At 46.5% G+C, this 17,698-nt stretch overlaps 1 protein-coding gene across 3 annotated transcripts in view; it reads left to right on the top strand.

Annotated features, from left to right (window-relative positions):
- CFAP299 (cilia and flagella associated protein 299) overlaps nt 1-17,698 on the top strand; it is a 193,810-nt gene that overhangs the window by 47,583 nt on the left and 128,529 nt on the right. For all 3 annotated transcript variants that reach the window (XR_008466769.1, XM_054203957.1, XM_054203958.1), the window contains exon 3: nt 13,321-13,411. Coding sequence is in view for 2 of the 3 variants with exons in the window: in XM_054203957.1 (XP_054059932.1) it covers nt 13,321-13,411 (91 nt within the window). In the remaining variant the exon portion in view is untranslated. The remainder of the gene's footprint in view (nt 1-13,320; nt 13,412-17,698) is intronic.

Below are 17,698 nucleotides of genomic sequence, written 5' to 3'. Positions count from 1 at the left end.
GCTCTCCTATCAGAGGAGGTCTCAGCTGCTTTTTTTCTTCTCTCTTTTTCCCTTTCTTTAGCTGCAAACTGATGCACTGCTTGAAAAATCTCTTGTTGCTCATAGCCCTAAAATGCGAATGTGTTCTGGAATTATTTGTATATGGGGTCAGGATTCAGCCCACCGCCTGAAACAGATAATCTGGTTTGCTGGTGTGGTGTTAGGTCCATGTGCTGAGGGTGTCCGTGCTTTTCCCGCTTGGCAGGTTGAGAGCAGCCGTAGGGTTTTCCCTCCGAAGGCTCAGGCCCACGTCCCACCCTGCGCAGCGGTCCTCAGCCTTGCTAGACAAGCTCCAGATGCTTTTGCTTGCTGCCACCTGACTGCCATAACTTATCTGTGTCAGCGTGTCCGCCTGCCTTAGAAGAACTTCGGGTAGGCCAGAATTCATCAAATCAACTATTGTCCTGAAAAGTATCTGTATAGGAAGCCAAGGCTTTCAGGCAGCTTTGGGACTCTCCGAGCAGCTGTGGCGTTTCGAGACGATGCCAGCTCATTAGAGGGGTTGTGGTGTATTTTGGGGACCCGAGACCTTTTGGCAACGGGAATGGATCCTTCTGCTTTGGTCTAGCTCTGCTGCATTTTGGCAGCCCAGATTTGTGTGAGCATCTTCGTGCCTCAGGATGTTCCATTTGGCCCAGTGTCTGTTTGGTTATCTCTGTGCTAGGTGACGAAGCAGTGCCAAAGCCTGTGTGCTGGCTCAGAAATGGGGTCATCTTGCAGTGAAAATGTTAGATTGGGCCTTGGCCCACGGACCTACCGGTTGGAGTTCTGGAGTTCAGCTGATCCTGGAACAAGTCCCAGGAGGCAGCTCGGGTGCAACAACCCACTCCTTAAAGCCACGTGGATTCAGTGGTGGTATGTGTCGCTGCACCAGTTGACTGCTGGAACGGGTGCTACCGCTACCGGTTTCCAAACAGCAAAATATTTCAGTGTGGCCCAAAGGAGGTTTAATGTCTTCTGACCGTTTTGAGTATGTAAGAGAGATTTCTTGCAGTCTCGGTGGGTTAGAGAAATAAGACGGCAGAAGCACGGGGTTTCAGTGGCGAAGTCCAGAGATAACCTAGCAATCTGCACAAACCCCATCCTAAATACCCATTTTGTGCAATAATGAGGATTGACGTGCCTGGTGCCGCTTGGGAGGAATTAGCAGCTGTGTCTTATCTTTTTGTCTATGCTGTGCAGAACTTGGCCTTGAGAAGTCGTGGGGATGAGTGTGTTGAATGCAATTTTGTGCTTGGCGACCTAAATCCTTCTAAAAAGGACCAAAAATTTTTTGTAGCTTTGGCCACGGGTTATGATTTTTACACGGTGGATGCTCAGCACTTGTTGAAAATCAGGGTCACTTGAAAAGAACAAACCTTGAGTTAACAATCTGTAGTCACTTCGAGAGATATACAACGCTATGTTGTCTGCTGTGGCTTTAAATCCAAGCATGTTGCCAAAAGAACTGGATTTGTTGTTTAAGTGCAGCATTGTTTAGGTTTTTGAAGCCAGCTTATGTCATGTTATGAGTGACCCTTGTTCGCGGCTCTCCAGGCCGCTGCAGAGCAGGTGTGTTGGGTGAGACCATCGTCTCGCGCGCTGTGCTCTCCGTTCTCTTGGTTGCTGTTATCAGAACCGCCTCTGTGCTGGCCCACAGGGACTTGCTCTAATTGGGTCTTTGGCTCATGGTTGAGTTGCAGGGGGCTGAAACAAAGGCTAGATTATCCCATGTGAAATAATGTGTTTTGCTTCAGGCGTGCAGCCTGCTGATGTTCCCCCTCTTCAAGTGAGATTTCTGCTCTTGCTTTTGTGTTACTGCCTATTGTGAGGTCAGAAATGATGGCTGTTCAAGTGCCTCCTTCTTCACGTAGCCTCTGAGAGCGTTTGCTTTTAAGCTTTGCTTAAGGAATTGCTCAGAGCTTTGGCGAGAACGTGCAAAATTAGCTTATTAAGTGACTGTGACAGTTTCTGTGGTCATTTTTCTTGGAGGCAAGAAGTCTCTGAAAGGATCACAAAATAAATCCAGTTTAGAGCTGCATGAAAAGGTCACCTAGGTCTTTCTTAATAAAAATAACTAATAGTACGGCGTAATACCGGAAAAAAAAGAATGGCATATGCTAATGGTTATGAAGCAAGGTAGTAAAAATAGCAAAAGTATTATCAGTTAGAGAGGAGCCTGTAGTCTCATCGCAAATCCCACTGGATTTAAATGAATGGAGCTTTAGCCCAAGTGAAGCATATCAGTTATCATTTTAGAAAATTATATGCACGGAATTTCTTGCTTTTAGACTTTTTTCAGTCTCTGCTGAATGGCACACTTCCTAAGACTTTACAAATAATGGACTGTCAGTGTCACCCAGTAGAAGTATGCTATAGAGTGCCTTCTCTCCCCAGAACACAGCGGGTTTCCTTGCATTCACGTGCCTCGCTTTCTGCAGGTCCATATAAAGGTGTTATTTCTGTTACTGCTTATTTTTACTTCTGTAAATTCCATTTGCTAGAGGGAGGTACCTACAGTGAGGTAATAAGTATGAATATTTTCATGGAACTTATTTTTGTTTCATTAACGTGAGTATCAGCATTTCAAAATGAAACTCTGTCTTCTTTTTTACTCAAGGGTAAATTCTAACCCAGCTGCTAACTCCCCTCCAAAATGGACCCCCCCGTCCCCCTTTCATCTCTGTCAGCGTGATTTTACTCCTAACAAAACCACAGGCCAATTCACATAGACACATAATCTTTGAAAATCCTGAGCAAAACATGATGTAAGTCCGTAACATAGGGGAAATGTATTTGATTGATTATTGTTTCCACTTTTGTCTATTATCTTGGGGATGTGGCTTGGGGAGGAGCGCGTACACGTACATCCGTCAAGCGCTGCAGAAGATTATTTCAAAGCACTACTTCCTGCGCAAGGTCCAAGCGCGTGAGCCTCCCCACAGGGGCAGCGTCCCCTCCTGCGGGGGGCTGGCGAGCGCTGCTGGCGCTCCCGGGGACGAGGTGCCCACCCACCTGCCTTCTCCAGGCCGCTTTGCCCTCTCTCTGGGAGTGCGGAGGGGTTCCTGGACCGAGAGGGATGGATAAGGATGGATGGATAAGGATGCTCTTGCACGGGTTGCTTCCCTACGTCTTCTCTTAGGCTTCTAGGTACACATCTCAGTTGTCCTTTCTCAGTGTTACATTTTCAATGGTTACAGCAGAGTCCCATCAGAGTTTGCAGACAGCTGAAAACAAATTCTGCCAAGGTTTGTTACTGCTTCAGTCATCTCAGTTTGAAATCTTCAGCAGCCATGGACGTACAGGGTAGTGGCTTTATATGTTAGGTATGGAGACGGGTTCCTGGGGTGAGTTATAGCTAGAGGAGATCCCCAAACTGCTTTAATTTTAGTCAGACACACGCGGAAGGTGCTTGGTTTTCTCACTTACTGGTGTCAGAGTGCTGATAAAAATGTAAGCGTAACACTGCCTTAAAAATCAGTTTTTCTCCAAGAGCATCATGAAAAAACTTGGTGTTGTAATAGTGGAGAGAGCCTTTGGTCGGCTGGTTCCGGCATTGCCCTTTTCATTCATTACAATCCATACGAGAATCCATCCGCTTCCTAAGGGAGAAGGGCTTTGTCTACGATAGGCAATGAAGATTGAGCGAGGCACGAGGTGAGTGCAGGAACGCGTGGGTAATGCTGGGTTACCAGAAGGGTGAGGAGCCTTGGGCACGGTGCAGAGATGCTGCCGGTCCCCTCTGGCCTCAGAGGCGTGACGCTGGCAGCGCGGGTGACCGTGTCTCGGAAAGGCAGCAAAGTCTGAGTGATTTCATCTGTGTCTGCTTTCTCCTCTCCTGAGCCGTTCCCCTGGGATTTTTTTTATCTCCTGGGATGCGCTGGAAAGTCTGTCCCTTCCATCAGCTGCTAAGTCCTTTAAAAATGATTTTGTTCTACGCTACCCATACGGAAACAGACCTGTGCCTTTCTCTACCCGGCTTCAAGTCAGCCCGTCAGGTGTTTTTCAGATGAACAGCTGGGTGAATGCTTGCGACCAAACACACCGTTCTTTGTGGAACAACTTCCTTACCGCGGCATCGCTGTGGTCTGGGCCTCACTCGGTACTTAGGCAGTTGGTTTCACCCCGTCGCTGTCGCGGGCTGCATTGATGATAATTTCTTTGCGTGTTGAGTATGTGTGGTTAGATACCAGCGTGTGTTCTGTGCGCTGCTGTCACTTGGTGTTAGTTACTCTCCCCCCTCCTGCCTGGGCTGCGATCCTGTGTGTACGTTAGGACAAGAGAGGCTTTGCTGCCGTCTGGCAACCTCATTTGGGCTTATCGAGGTGGATTCCAAATAATTTTCTATCGTTTCCTGCAGGTTGTGCAGCCTGGAGAGCAGAGGAGTAACCAGTGGCACGTGCCACTTTGAGCATGGGTCGTATGCCGAGCTTAGATGACAGCGGGGATCTTGTGATTCGGTGGAGGCTCTGCTGGCACGTCGGGGCTGTGGTGGGTGCGAGGGCGGGGGGCTGGCTGGAGACCGCGGGCACGCGGGGCCAGCATCCCCATCAGCACCAGCGCAGCCCCTGCCACGGCCGGGGAGGTGACAGAGGTGGCAGAGCCTCGGAGTCCCGGGGGAAAGGGCCACGTGCGTGGCGGTGCGGCTGATGCGCAGGGGTTCTGAGGAGTACCGCAAGGAACCTGTGTCTGCAAACCCTCGGCATGGAAGTACCCTTCAGCTCCATCTGTTTTGGCAGTTGTCCACAAAAGAAAGGCCAAAGAGTGAAACAGCGAAGGTGTTTGGGCATTACCTACAAAACACAGACCAGGGGTTGGTCGCTGGGAAGTTCTGTGGGGCACCTGCCTCCGAAGGATTAGTAGTTCCTTATGCTGAGAGTTAGAATAGCTCTAAAAGTGTTTGTGTTGGAAGCGAGGAGGAAAAGGAGGGAATCAATATCTGTTATTATTACCAATTTGAATTTTTCATTTGGTTTTTCCTGTCATAGACACGATGATACGATATTCCCTCCCAATTCCCATACCTAAAACATACAGTAATTGCAGTTTCGTGGAGTATTTTTTTTGGCAGAAACATTGAAAAAAATATCTGTTCTATTATATGAAAAAGAGCAGAAGACAAGAGAAAGGGATGGCTTCCAGCTCTCCAGACAATAAGCTTCGTAACAGCTTTGCTGGTACGTTTAATATCAAATTTATAAATCCCTAGGTGCTGGTGAGGTAGTATCTGCGCATCAAGGACCTCAGTTAGACCTCAGCCAGTGACGTTCCCGAGTCTGGAAACTGTTTGCTTTCTTTGGCAAATGGGAAGTGAGGAGGAGGGGGAGCTTTCGTTAAAAGGTCAGGCTTTTTGGTTTGTCAGTGCACAGCAGAGTTTCACTACTGTGTTTATTTTTTATCCCATATGTTAGTGGTTTCTTTTTTCTTAATAGTACCAATAATAAAATACCAATTTGCCGGTAAATCAGTGCAACAGTACGTATAATATTAATTAGTGTTGACAGCTTAAATCTTCTCCGCTGAAATGGTTGTGAAAGGAAGTCATCTTGGTAAAAGCGTCAGCGAGCTCCCAAGAAATGAAATTGTTCAGAGCAATGGAAGTTGGAATCTGCAAGTAGGTAACGTCCTGTGAAACGTTCACAGCGCTTGGTTCATGCTCAGCCCGGTCTTGCTTAGGAGGCACTTGCTGATGTTAGTGAAGGCTTACGTGAGTTTGGGCTAAAGCCCATTTCTTTCTCGCTGTCTCCTGAGACCCCTTCATCTCCTCCTCCGTCGGTAGGCCCCAAGAAGTCTCCTAATCCTCAGTTTCACAGGCGAACAGTTGCACGTAAGTGAAAGTTGAGGCAACACGTTAGTAATTCAGAGGTAAGAATTCCTCCAGAAACAAAATGTTTATTTAGTGAAGCTGAAAGGAAAACAAACAGCTAGAGGAATGTCAGCTAGTAGAAAAAGGAATACGTGTCCATCGAAACCCTGCCCCGGTACGTGCGCTCGGAGACCATCACCCTGCAGGTCTGTAACCAGGCGGAGCTGCCTGAGCTCCCGAGGGCCCAGAAGCGCTGAGATGCTGTGCAGCAGGGGCCATGCTTCTCGGCTTTTCTGTGCTAGCAAGTTTCCAGGTGGATCCAGACAAAACAGATTGTTCCCTCTCTTCCCAAAACCCCAATCCTGTGAACAGCCTAGAGGAACAGCCGGTGGGGTATCGGTTTGCTGGCAGGTACCGCTCCGACCCTATAGAAACACCTGCCAGTTGCGTCTGCCATTTGGGATCTCTCTTTGTGGGCTAGGAGCCTTCCGTAAGACCTGAGCCCGGGATTTTCCTGGTTGCCAGGCTATTGCTGCTCTCCCCATGGCTTCCTGTCCATACTCACTAGCCTTCCAGCAGCACAGCCACGTTTTAAAAAATTTCTCTGGTGTTACCTCAATTTCTCTTTGACCTGTTGTACGATACAGCTCCGGTGCGCCTGATGTTTTGTTTATTCCTGCCTGTTGGATTTAAGTAGTAGTAAGTCTTCAGTGAACTGCCTTATGTTCCCTCGCTTACAGGTTAAGTGCTGTTCGGTAACGCGTGTTATCGGAGTGCTTTCTGACTTCTGTCTTCCCCAAAAGCCTTTCTGTTGGTGTCTTGGCACAGAGAATCTTGCGAAGTTTTTGTTTTCACCAAATTGGAGGGTCAGGTTGAGATTCCTTTGGAACTCCAGCTCTAGGGTTTTGTTTTTGTTTTTGTTTTTTCTTCTTTTCCCATTCGTTGATTGATTTAATATGGTTACTTGTAAGGTTAATCTGTAGATGTACTGCTCCAGAGATTAAATTTTCAAGCATGTGTAATGGTGTGTATATACTGCTGGCTGTTTCCTCTGATCTGGGCAGTTATTCCTGCAGAGTTTCAGCTCTCTACAGAATAACCGGTATGCATAGGGCAAAATCAGCGTGTACTGTAACCCTGCTGAAAAGACCCGTTCTGTTGAAGTGGAAGCTGCCTTTTTAATAACAGTAAGTCAGAACGGCTAAGACCTAGCCGTGTGACAACTTTTACCGTGAAGCAGACCTCCAAAATGGAAGAAGAAAGTTCCTCTCGAGACTATGACTTGTACTAGAAGATGCGTAAGGCCTTGATAGTGCAAACCACACTGTGCATAAGCTCAGTTTGACATCTGGGTTGGACTCGTTTGTTGTCTTTGAGGGTAGCCCTGCTGGGTTTGGACCTTGCTTATTCTTGTCCCAGCCATAAAGTACCTGGGTGCATAGCAGAGCTGTAAGAAAGGCTATGTTTTCGGTAATATTTGATGTTTTTGTTCTTCTCAGCTGTAAGACCAAGTCTCACCACTGTGTTGTCTTGAATTCTTTGTAGCCGTTGTTTGAGCTTGAAAAGCCCTTCCCCTGCCCTCCCGTAACCCGAGTTGAGCAATCCCACATGCCTGCCGACCACATAATAGGGCTTTAGGACTTCATAGGAATATTGAATGCGGGGGCAAACACAGGTGCACAACTTCTGGCTTCCTTCTCATTTGCATAATAGCAGCCAAGTAATTGAAGTGGAGAATGGTCAGGCAGCCAAGCACAAAAAAGATAAGAGCGCCTCATTTAAGCGTGCTGCCTTAAATCTTTTTGCTTTAGAAGTATTTCCCCCCCCCCCCAGAAAAACTGGACGTGGAACATGGAGCATTTGTGGAGTGAGCAGGTGTGTGCTGGCTCGCCCCGTCCTGCTTCAGCCCTCGTTTGCCAAGTATCTGTGTCCGTCGGCCGTCGCTCCAACCTTATTCCCAGCAGCAGACTCTGGTTTTGTCAGTTATTTTGAGGAAACTGGGAGCAGCCTCTGGCTGTTGCTCGTGTTTCTCACGAAGCATCTCTCTCGATGCTTCTCACGAAGCATCTCTCCGTAAGCCAGATGAGAGTGGTTCCTGATGCCGGGGCAGTTGGAACGTGGTGGTGGTCAGCAGTTGAGAGCTGGACGGGCTGCGGGGCCAGGTGTAGAGCGGAAGCACTTTCTATAGAGATTATTTCTCCGATGTTGCTTCATCCAAAAGCAGATTTTTCATTTGGTTGTTACAGCAAATTCTGCGTTGTGCTGGAAATAGAGATTATCTGCCTTTGACCCGGACTGTCGCACCTGTTAGTAAAATTTTAATACATTCTCATGAAATCAATTTTAAAAACCTTCTTGGCAAATGACTAGCAAATCTTGACTGCTGTGACCCTGGTCCATCTGTGCGCTTCAGCAACTGTTTTCCCGATGCCTGGGAGTGTCCCAGGAGCTGCCCTTCCCTGTGGAAGACACTGCCGTCAAAGACGGGAAGCGGGGAGGGAATTCCCTGACCGTCGCTTTGGTGCTGTGGGGCTCCTGCAGCTCTTTATAGCTCACTTTGCCCGTTGGAAATGAAGGGCTGGGCTGTGATACACAGAGTGAAAAGGGTGAAGAGGTGGAAGTTGCTGGAACTAAGAATTTTATCTAAGTGCTGCAACTGTGGGGCACGCTTTTCACAATTTAAGGTAGTTAAATCGTTCGGCTTCGTAGGAGGAAGGTTGTAAATGCATCGGGATAACTTGCTAAATCTGCTTTGTTGGCCTATCCAGTGAACAGCCTCTTGATAAGTATCTTTATTGTCATATATAAGTTTCTCCATTACTAATAACATCCCAATGCCAAGTTCTGCCGGGTTTCCAGAAATGTAGTCGCATACAATAAAATGTTTAACAATTACGGGTGCTGTATTTTCTCTATGCTGAATTCAACTTCTTTTGTGACCAGAAAAGATAAATGTTGTAATACGTGTCTTAAATAGCTGATCAGGTGTTTCTCCTTATATGTGTACATCTGGTACCGCAGTTGCTTAGCTCTCCATCTCAGCTCCTTTTCTGTAACCCCTTGTGAAACGACAATTCTTCGTGAGATTAGACGTCCCGGGGCTTGGCCTGGAGGCTGAACTGCAGATTGCAAATTCTTTCCACTTACCATTCTGACTCTATTTAAAAAAAACACAAACCCAAACAAAAAAAAAACCCACAAACAACAACAACAAAACCCGAACAACACCCCCCCCCCCCAAAATCCGAACCCCAAATCAGTCATGCCTTAAGCAAAGCCCTTTTCCTGGTAGCTTGTGTGCGTGACATAATGCTGTATGTGGGCAATCTCCCTCACTTTTATCTTACTCATTACACACAAAATCAGAAAGAAACATGTTTCTTATGGGATGTTTAATTATTTCTATGGAATTTTGAAGAAGCTGGGTCTCTTCCTTGTTGCTTTCAGGAGCAGAAGACGCGGAGCCTGCAGCACGGCTTTCCCAGGGGCAGTGGCTGCAGCGTGCGCGAGGTCCCAGGGCGGCCGTAGCGGCTCTGCCATGCTCTCTAAATCTGGGGTCTGTTGGGAAAAAGAGGTGTCTCTTCTTATCGACAAGTATCATTTTCCCGTGTGACACAGTCGTTCTGTAAGATGCTACCTCTAATTCCCATTTTGCTTATTACAGTGTGTTACTCTGTTTCTCTGTTACTTGTAAATTCCATATTTTAAGGTCGGTTTCTTGGTAGTAAGTAAAAGCACCAATTAGATGCGAGCAAGGTTACTTACGTTGTGTCTCTGATGTAATTCCCTCAGGTGTTGGCATTTTCACAAAGAAGTTGGATTTTTTTTTTCCTCCCATTTTTACATCTGGGTGTTGTGTCCCTCTCTGCCCTGGGAGCCTAGCCGCTCGGTGTGGGTTTTGCAGGAGCTATTCGTCATGGAACAACTGAGCCCCTGAGCAAAAAAATGTAAATCCAGTTTGATTCCTCAACAGTGATGACTGAGGTGTGATGCTGGTGGGTCTTCTGCATGCCGGCTTCTCCTCTTGCCGCTGAAAAAGGGGGCTCTGTTTCTCCCGCAGCTTTGCGATGCCTTTCTGCACTGCAGAGCGACAGCAGTCTGGGCCTCGTTGCTCACCGCGTGGTACCCGAGTCCGTCGCCATAATTCTCCAAAAGGCTTTTCTGCCTGGCCTTGAGCTATGACGGCAGCACCGGGACAAATCCCTGAATTTCCTCCCTTCCTTGTTTTAAACAGGCAGCAGTGCGTGTGTGTTCTGGGGCCTTAACCACAACTGATAAAGGAATTATTATTATTTTTTTTTAAATTTGTGAATGTTGGATAAGGGACAGGACCGCGTTGCTGGTAGCTTGGACCATTTGGGTTACTGGTGCCAGTGTTTTGTCAGGTGCGGGCTTCTCCACACAAGCCAAATCTGCGATAGCTCTGGAGAGCGTTCCGGAGAAGTGCATAAGCAACAAAAATGTTTTTTTAAAAAAATCATTTATTCCACAGAGTTTCAAATATCACGTAGTAATTACAGCTGTTAGACTCCCTTGTTTGTTTTATTAAACAATGAAGTGTACGGTGTTAAGATCCTTAGAAAGGCATTTCCTGTGCGTTTAATTATGTAGCCAGCGATCAAAAATTTTATAGCACGTTTTACAAATGTTTATGTGGCCCAAGAGGTCCAAATAGGTGAAAGTTTAATCTTCTCTTTTTGTATAATTCCTAATCTCATCCCTTGATGTCGGGAAGGATTCTTTTTTTTTAAACACAGACACACATGAAGTAAAAATACTTCTAAAATGAAGTTGTACGAGTAACGAAACAGCTCCCCCGGTGCAGCTCGGTGTCAGCGTGCCCCGCGGGGTTGGGGAGGACGTGTGTGCTACTCTGCATTCCTCGGGATTCGGATTGAACAGTGATACCTGCTGTTCTTCTTTATCCACCAACAGTCTTCTGTTCTTCTTTATCCACCAACAGTCGACACAGTAATAGTATACGTATAAACCAGAGGACTGCAAAGAGGTTGAGTCTGACACAGAGGACACCTCTCGTGTTTTGTGTCTGCACTCACTGGGCCTGTGCGCTTCTTTCTTTTGTACTTTTAGGCCATCAGGGACATAGTCATGAGGGTAAAATAATGATGTACTTCTAAAAATGTTTCTCTACATGAACAAGTGTTTCATTCAGTGCTCAGGTGTGACTCACGAATAATTTTGGCTGGTATTTTTTCGGGGGGGAGGTGGGTGTCTTCCACCCCGTGCCCCTCTGTATTACAAGAAAGCAGCTGGTTAATGCTAAACTCTGCTCCCAGTGATCTTGCTTCTGCGCCACTTCAGCCCTCACGTATTGCATTCCTCATGTTTTATTCAGCCATAATATCCTTGTCGATGTTTTTTCTCATGGGCAGTAGGAGAAGGAATTTGTTTTAGTCAAATCCAGATGATTTTTCATTTTGTAGATGCTGAAGCATCTTCTCCAGAGCAAGGGGGGTTTGTCACTGAGAACGGCGTAGAGAAAGTACGCACCTAGCAGGTGAGCCTTTTCTCGTCTTGCAAGAGAAAAAGCAAGCCTTTTCTCGTCTTGCATCTTTCAGAAGCTCGACTTGCTGAGGTGGACCCCGGGTAGTCACACAGCAAGTCGGGCACAGTAACGCCCTTTGGGAATTGTCTGGGGGGTTGTGAAAAGCTGCCGCCTTCCGCCCGCGATATTTTAGCTCTGCATTTTAACACTCCCTGAGTTTGGGACCTAGCCAGGGCCATCCAGTGATGGCTCGCATTCTCCAGAAACCGTGCAGCTGGATTTCAGGCATGGCTCGGTGTGTTCCAATGCAGAAGTAATGGTATTTAGTAAAAAAGAAGTTTGATACATCCTCGTGTTCTAGAAGGGGCTCGGTGATTATTCTGGCGGTGATTGAAGGATGGGAGGAAGGCAAAGGGTTTTAAGGGAAGGTGGAGTCTCTTATTGGAACCTAAGATTTAAGTGGATAAAAATACATAATCTTTCAGGCACCCACATCCTCCTTCTGGTTCAAAACAGGAGTCACAAACATCAAGTGAAGTTGGCTAGCAAGTTGTTAAACATGGATTTACTGTTGATTTAGTATTAACCTCTGCCAGAGCAAGGAATACTTTGGGAATCTAGAATTCCTAACTGGACAGGAGAAGGAAAATTTGATTTACATCTAATTAACTGAGGTGTTTCAATCTGTATGTTAGTCTTTCGTTTTTATTTTTACAGTGCAGCAGATGCACTTCTGGAACAGTTTAGAACTAATGTACTTCTGGATAACAGCTGGTAAAGTGGCCAGAGCGTGACCCGATAGCTCCACAGCAGGGTTTTGGAGCTTAGCTGCAGGCTTTTTGCTCAGTTTAGGGACATCACCACGCGTGCCTACATTTAAAAACTTAGCAAAGCGAATTTTTCGTTTTTTGTGGCACTGCTTTATTTGAAACTTGATACATTATACACTTGATAGAAAGATGTTTATTTGTGCTGTATTCTGTCTGCTTATGTTGACAAATGCTACTGCTTTTTATTGAAATATTCCTGTCAAGATAGCAGGGGTATGAATAATCCTGCCCCTTTTGGGTAGGTTTCTTCTGAACTGGGAGGCACTGGTTTGCCTTGGGTTGCCTGAGAGCGCGCTTTCCAGTCTGCATGCACTGCTTTAGACACGAAAAGGAGAAAATTTCCCAGTGAAGCCACTGTAGTGCAGGATTTAGGAAGTCTCCCTTCCCTCTGGTGCGTGCAGAGGACACTGGAGCGAGTGCCGTGTCCCCGCAGATGGAGAAAGTCTTCACGTTAGGCTGAGACACTGGTAGAAACTATTCGAAAGCATCCCATTTTTGGTGAAGGGTTTGTCCACTCTTCAGTGCTTTTGTCCATCGGATACGTGTTTTATATTTGTAATGACTGACTGAGTTCTAGGACACTGTATGTTCAAAGGCTAACAATTAAATTTTACGGTTTGGTATACTTTCTTGGGATTTATAGATTTTTTTTTTTTTTTCTGGCAATTTTTCTGGAGCAAGATTGGTTTTTCGTTTCGTGCTTTGTACTTAAGGATGCAGAAACTATATTGACCCTACCACCCCAAGCAGCCTACAGATGTAGCCGTTCATTTGATTAGTTGCTGGCTGGAGAATAAGGTATTAAATCTGTTTAAGTTGATATTGGTACACTGTGATAATTTGGTAGTCTTACCTAAGTGTGACTTTGGCCATAATTCTGGGGATACAAAATAAGCGCTTAGATTACTCCAGATATATAATTGAAAAATGTGTGTTAGTAGAAGTCACGTTTGATAAGCTACTGTTATATTGGACATATGCAGTAGTAATGAATTTTGAAGAGTGGCTTAAGGGTTTGTAAAAGCAGAAGAGGTGGTAGAGCGATGAGCCACGGTGGGGTGAGGACTGTCTCCTTATGTTTACATACCACTTAACCCGACAGCGAACCCAGAGTCTGTGGCAATAATTAATAGTAATAATTATACCATCTTTTTTTCTAGGTCACTAGCAAGTGTCGGAAAAGAACTGAAAGACAACTTTTTGCGGGCCCTGGCAGAGAGAGAGGAAGCCAATCTTACTGGAAAAATTTCTGTGAGTACCCGCGAGAACGCGATCTTCTTACAAGCTTAAAAATGAATCTGAATAGGAAAACAAGGTATTTTACAGGACGACTTCAGGTGGAACATTTGAAAGAGATTATTTGATTTAGGAGAGATTTCTTGATACCTAGGAACTTGTTGATGTTAATTTTTTTTTTTTTTTTTTTGTAAAAAAGCAAAGCATATGAAAACACTGCCCAGAAGTCTACAAAAAGTAAGTGATGAGCTGAAGGATACAAGAGGAAAAACATCTAGTGCGCTGTGTTTCAGTTTCACGAGGGGTCGTAGATTCCTGTTTTGCAAAATCCATTCCCGTGCGTGCTTTAAAGAGAGGAGGTGTAGCCTGACTGTTGGGAAGCTCAGCCAGCTGGTGGAGGCTGGCAGGGCTGTGCCTGCGCTTGCCCGTGCTCTGCTTCACCCGCACGACGCTGGCAGAGGCACTGGGGAATTGCTGCTGCTTCCTCTCGCTCCCCACCTTCATGGAGGCACGGCTGGGGACAGTGTTGCCGAAGGTTAAACTGCCACGTGTCAGTATAGATAGATCAATAGCCTGCAGTCCAAAGGGAGGATGGTTCTGTATCCTTGGCTTTTTAATAACTTTGCTTTTGCAAAAGAAGAGTTTGTGCCTGCACGCTGTACACAGGGGGAGGTTTTGAGTTTCACGATTTAAGTTCAATCTACTTCCATTTAAACTTCATAGCAGAACTGACAACGAGCCCAGACTGCTCCTCCTGCTCTTACTGCTGTGTTTAGGTGAAATAGCGCTGTTTCTTGTCTTCTTCATGGGGTAGCAGGAGCATGGATTTCTCTTTTAGATTGCCTCTCACGTTAAAGAAAAACAATAAAAGTAACTGCAAGGGCAGCGCTGGGCATTCTGGAAGTCAAAAGTGATTGTGGTCTTCCTTCCTGGGCCTGCTCGTGTAGGAAGTCGATCAGCATACACTAATGATTTTTTTGCTTTCCTTCAACTCTCCTAATTGAAGTAAACACATAACTCCCCTCCCTCCCATAATTCTGGGGTGGATATTTCTTCTTTTATGGCTAGCTAATTAATCTCTACAGTTTGCAGAGGAAATGCTGCCTGAAGTGTGGTCTTGCGAAATATGTGAGCAAGCTTTTGCAAGAAGCCTCAAACACTTTGGGGTTTCAGCTGCCCAACAAATAACCTGGGAACTGTGCGTCTTGGGATCTCCAGGGATTTCTACGGGAGAAATAGGACACAGAAGGTTAAACGTATGGCAGAAATGAGATAGAGTGGAACGATGACGTGATGGTTCAGCATTGAAAACGGAAGCGCTCTGTGACTTATTCCACATATTTACCATAATGTTAAAAAAAAAAAAAAATAAAAAAAAAATCAATTGGTAATTGTAATCAGTTGCTTTCTGGCGGTGGTTTTCAGAGCATCCTGTAAAGGGAACGTAATTTCTTCATTGTACAGATGGGGGCACTACTGAGTCACGCAGGACCCTTTCTCTGCAGACGAGGTGGGAGCGTGCGGTGACAGGTATTTCCGTCTGTCCGTCCGTCTGCCAGGGCGGCAGCGCAGAGCCCAGCCCTGGGGCTGGCTGGGGCTCCCCGGGCGCTGATTCCCTCCCTGCGGGAATTCCATGCGCTTTTCTGGTGCCACAGGGAGTCTACGGAGGGCACGGGCTGAGGTCAGCGATGGGCTTCTCGCTCTGTGGACGCAGGCAGGGGCAGTCAGTGAGGATCCAGTGCAGCCTGGGAGCTCCTGGAACCTTCTGCCTGGGTGAGACTCAACCCTGAGAAGCCTGGACAAAAAAAGGTAGAATTAGGTTCATATGCTCAAATATTTTTTTTAAATTTTTTTAAACTCCTTGGGTTTACTAAACCAAAAGAGTTTTTCTGGGGGGGAATTTCTTCTTTGTTTCCTTTTTCTGAGGCTCTTGAGGCACATCTTTATACGTTGGAGCTAGTTTGGTTCCCCTCCGTGCCCTTACGCTGCTGTGGTAGAGGACGTTCACCTGGGCCGGCGGGAGCCAGCCCAGCTGTGGTAAGCAGAGCTTGCCTTCAGAAAGCACTAGCAAGGGTTTAGCGCTCTGCCGGGCTCTAAAAAAATGAAGGTAAATAATTTATGGGCTAGCCTTGAAAATTAAAATAAAAAATAAATGGTAAGCATCCCGTCAAAATGAAGACAGCTGGTCTCGGTTCCCAAGTCCCCAGGCCTCCTGCAGTGATACAATTTCTAGGCCCCCGAAACAGCCTCTGGTCATGTGTCAGAAGTTTTTGGAACAGTGAGTATTATTACAAGCTCTTCAGTACATACCTAGATATAATGAAGTATATCAAGTGTGCAATGTCAGCCTCCACTCGGACTCTGCTGCAGTTTGCTGCTTTACAGGAGACCCCGTAATGTTTTCTTAATACGCTTCAGCGTGGGAATGCATTTCAACTAGTGATTGAGAGCATAAACCTGGTGGCTGCAATCATAAATACACACAAAATGCATTTTTGTTTTTCACTCTTGCGCACCTGATGAACGAGCAGGAGGAGGTATTCCCTTATGAGGCCATGTTTGGGTTGGGTTTTTTTCCCTTGACAGTGCGCCCTGAATTATTACTAGGGCTGAGACAGTTCTGTAGGGGTCGCACTGGCTTCTAAGCCCAGGTATGCTGGTTGCTGCAAAGACCAGCCTGCCCAAAGCGAAGTGCTTTGGCACTGCCCAAAGCAGTGCTTACGTTGTGGGATCCTCTCTGTGCTCGGTGAGAGACGCTCGCCTGGTTTCTGCGCTTCCCTGTTCAGCATGTGGTATCTAGAACCTGCTCCTCTGTTTGAGGTGAAGGCAGGGCAAGCCACGGGACTTGCTTTGAAGTCACACAAGTTGGGCTAATAAACACGAGAGACACAGCAGGGAGTCATGGTGTGACTTACCGTCCTCCTCTGAACAGCACCGCCTGACAACAGTGAGTCGGGTCTGTCTGAGCCAGCGAGCAGTTTAATTAAATCCTTGAGATTCCTTACAAAAGACTGGTCAATATAAGACTAACTTTTCTCAGGCCATCCAGATAAGGCTGTATAAAACTTTGTGGTCTGCCTCAAAAATCACCGCACTCGCGTGCCGACAGCATTGTCAGGATGAGGTGATCCGCATGGTCCTCAGCACAGCAGGGGTTAATGCTGCTCCCCGGCGTTGCCTGCTTCAGGGCTAGAGCTCAGGGTTCCTGCAGGAATGGGAGATGGAAATGGATCTAAAAAACTTCCCAGAAGCGGGATAAGTGCGGTCTCGACAAAGCTTTTTGTAATGCTTGGCTTGCTCTCGCGTTATCCATGGCACGGGGTTGGCAGCACTTGCGTGTGTCGCAGTGACAGGGGCGTTACATCCCGGAGAGGGAGCGGACGGTGTCCACGCTCTGAATGTCGCCGGTGGGAGTCTGCCGGTACATCTGGGCCCTCAGAAATCAGCCTCTGCCAGAAGATGATTTTCTGTTTGTCTTTTCTGGATATACAGCTGGCCTATCCTATTTGTACAAAAAACCCCCCAACAACAACAAAACGACCAAAAACCAAGCAAAAAACCACCACGCAACATCAAACCCCACAAAACTAGAACAAACCCAATCGAACAAACACCAACAAAAAAACTAACCCAACAAAACCAAAACAAGAACGAAAAAGCAGGGTAAAATGGCTCCTACTTCTCTCATGTAGAGTGGGAGGAGGGCGATGATTTAAAAACATCCAGTCCCAAAACCTGCACTTGACTGTGCCTGGAAAAAAAATAATCTCTCGGCTGTGCTTGGTCCCTCCGTGGGGCTCGATCACGAGGTTCCTACTCCCTCTTGGTTCTCTGTTGGCTTTTGCAGCTCACCCATGTGTTGAGTTGACTGGGAGGTCAGTTCTCTAAAACGAACCTGTCCTGAGCGAAGCGTTGCATATATGTGCTTATTGACCAGTTCCATTCAAAAGCTCGGTCCGGAAAAGTTGATGTGACAAATAAGACGTATGAGGTAGAAGATCGTTTTCAAACCCGAGCGGGGGCTGTAAGGTAACCAGGGGCTAGCGGTGGCTTTTGGCAGTACTGGGGAATGCTCTGTGCCCTCATAAACGCGATTTCACCTGAAATCCAGCGCAAGTCTTATGACCAGATGGAGCTGGCAGGCAGACAGGTCTCGACTTCTTTGCACAGGTGTATGTTTACCCCATCTAGCCCTCACCTATACTCTGGTATGCATTAAATATTACGTGTTTACTCAAGGTGATAAAGGCCTTCGCGGATATCATAGTTTGTATTTACAAAAGCCTTAGGAAATTACGCAAT

Source organism: Rissa tridactyla, chromosome 5 (assembly GCF_028500815.1).
Source record: "Rissa tridactyla isolate bRisTri1 chromosome 5, bRisTri1.patW.cur.20221130, whole genome shotgun sequence".
Lineage (NCBI taxonomy): Eukaryota > Metazoa > Chordata > Aves > Charadriiformes > Laridae > Rissa > Rissa tridactyla.
Note: the sequence above shows the minus strand (reverse complement) of the source record. Positions and strands in the feature narration are given on the sequence as shown.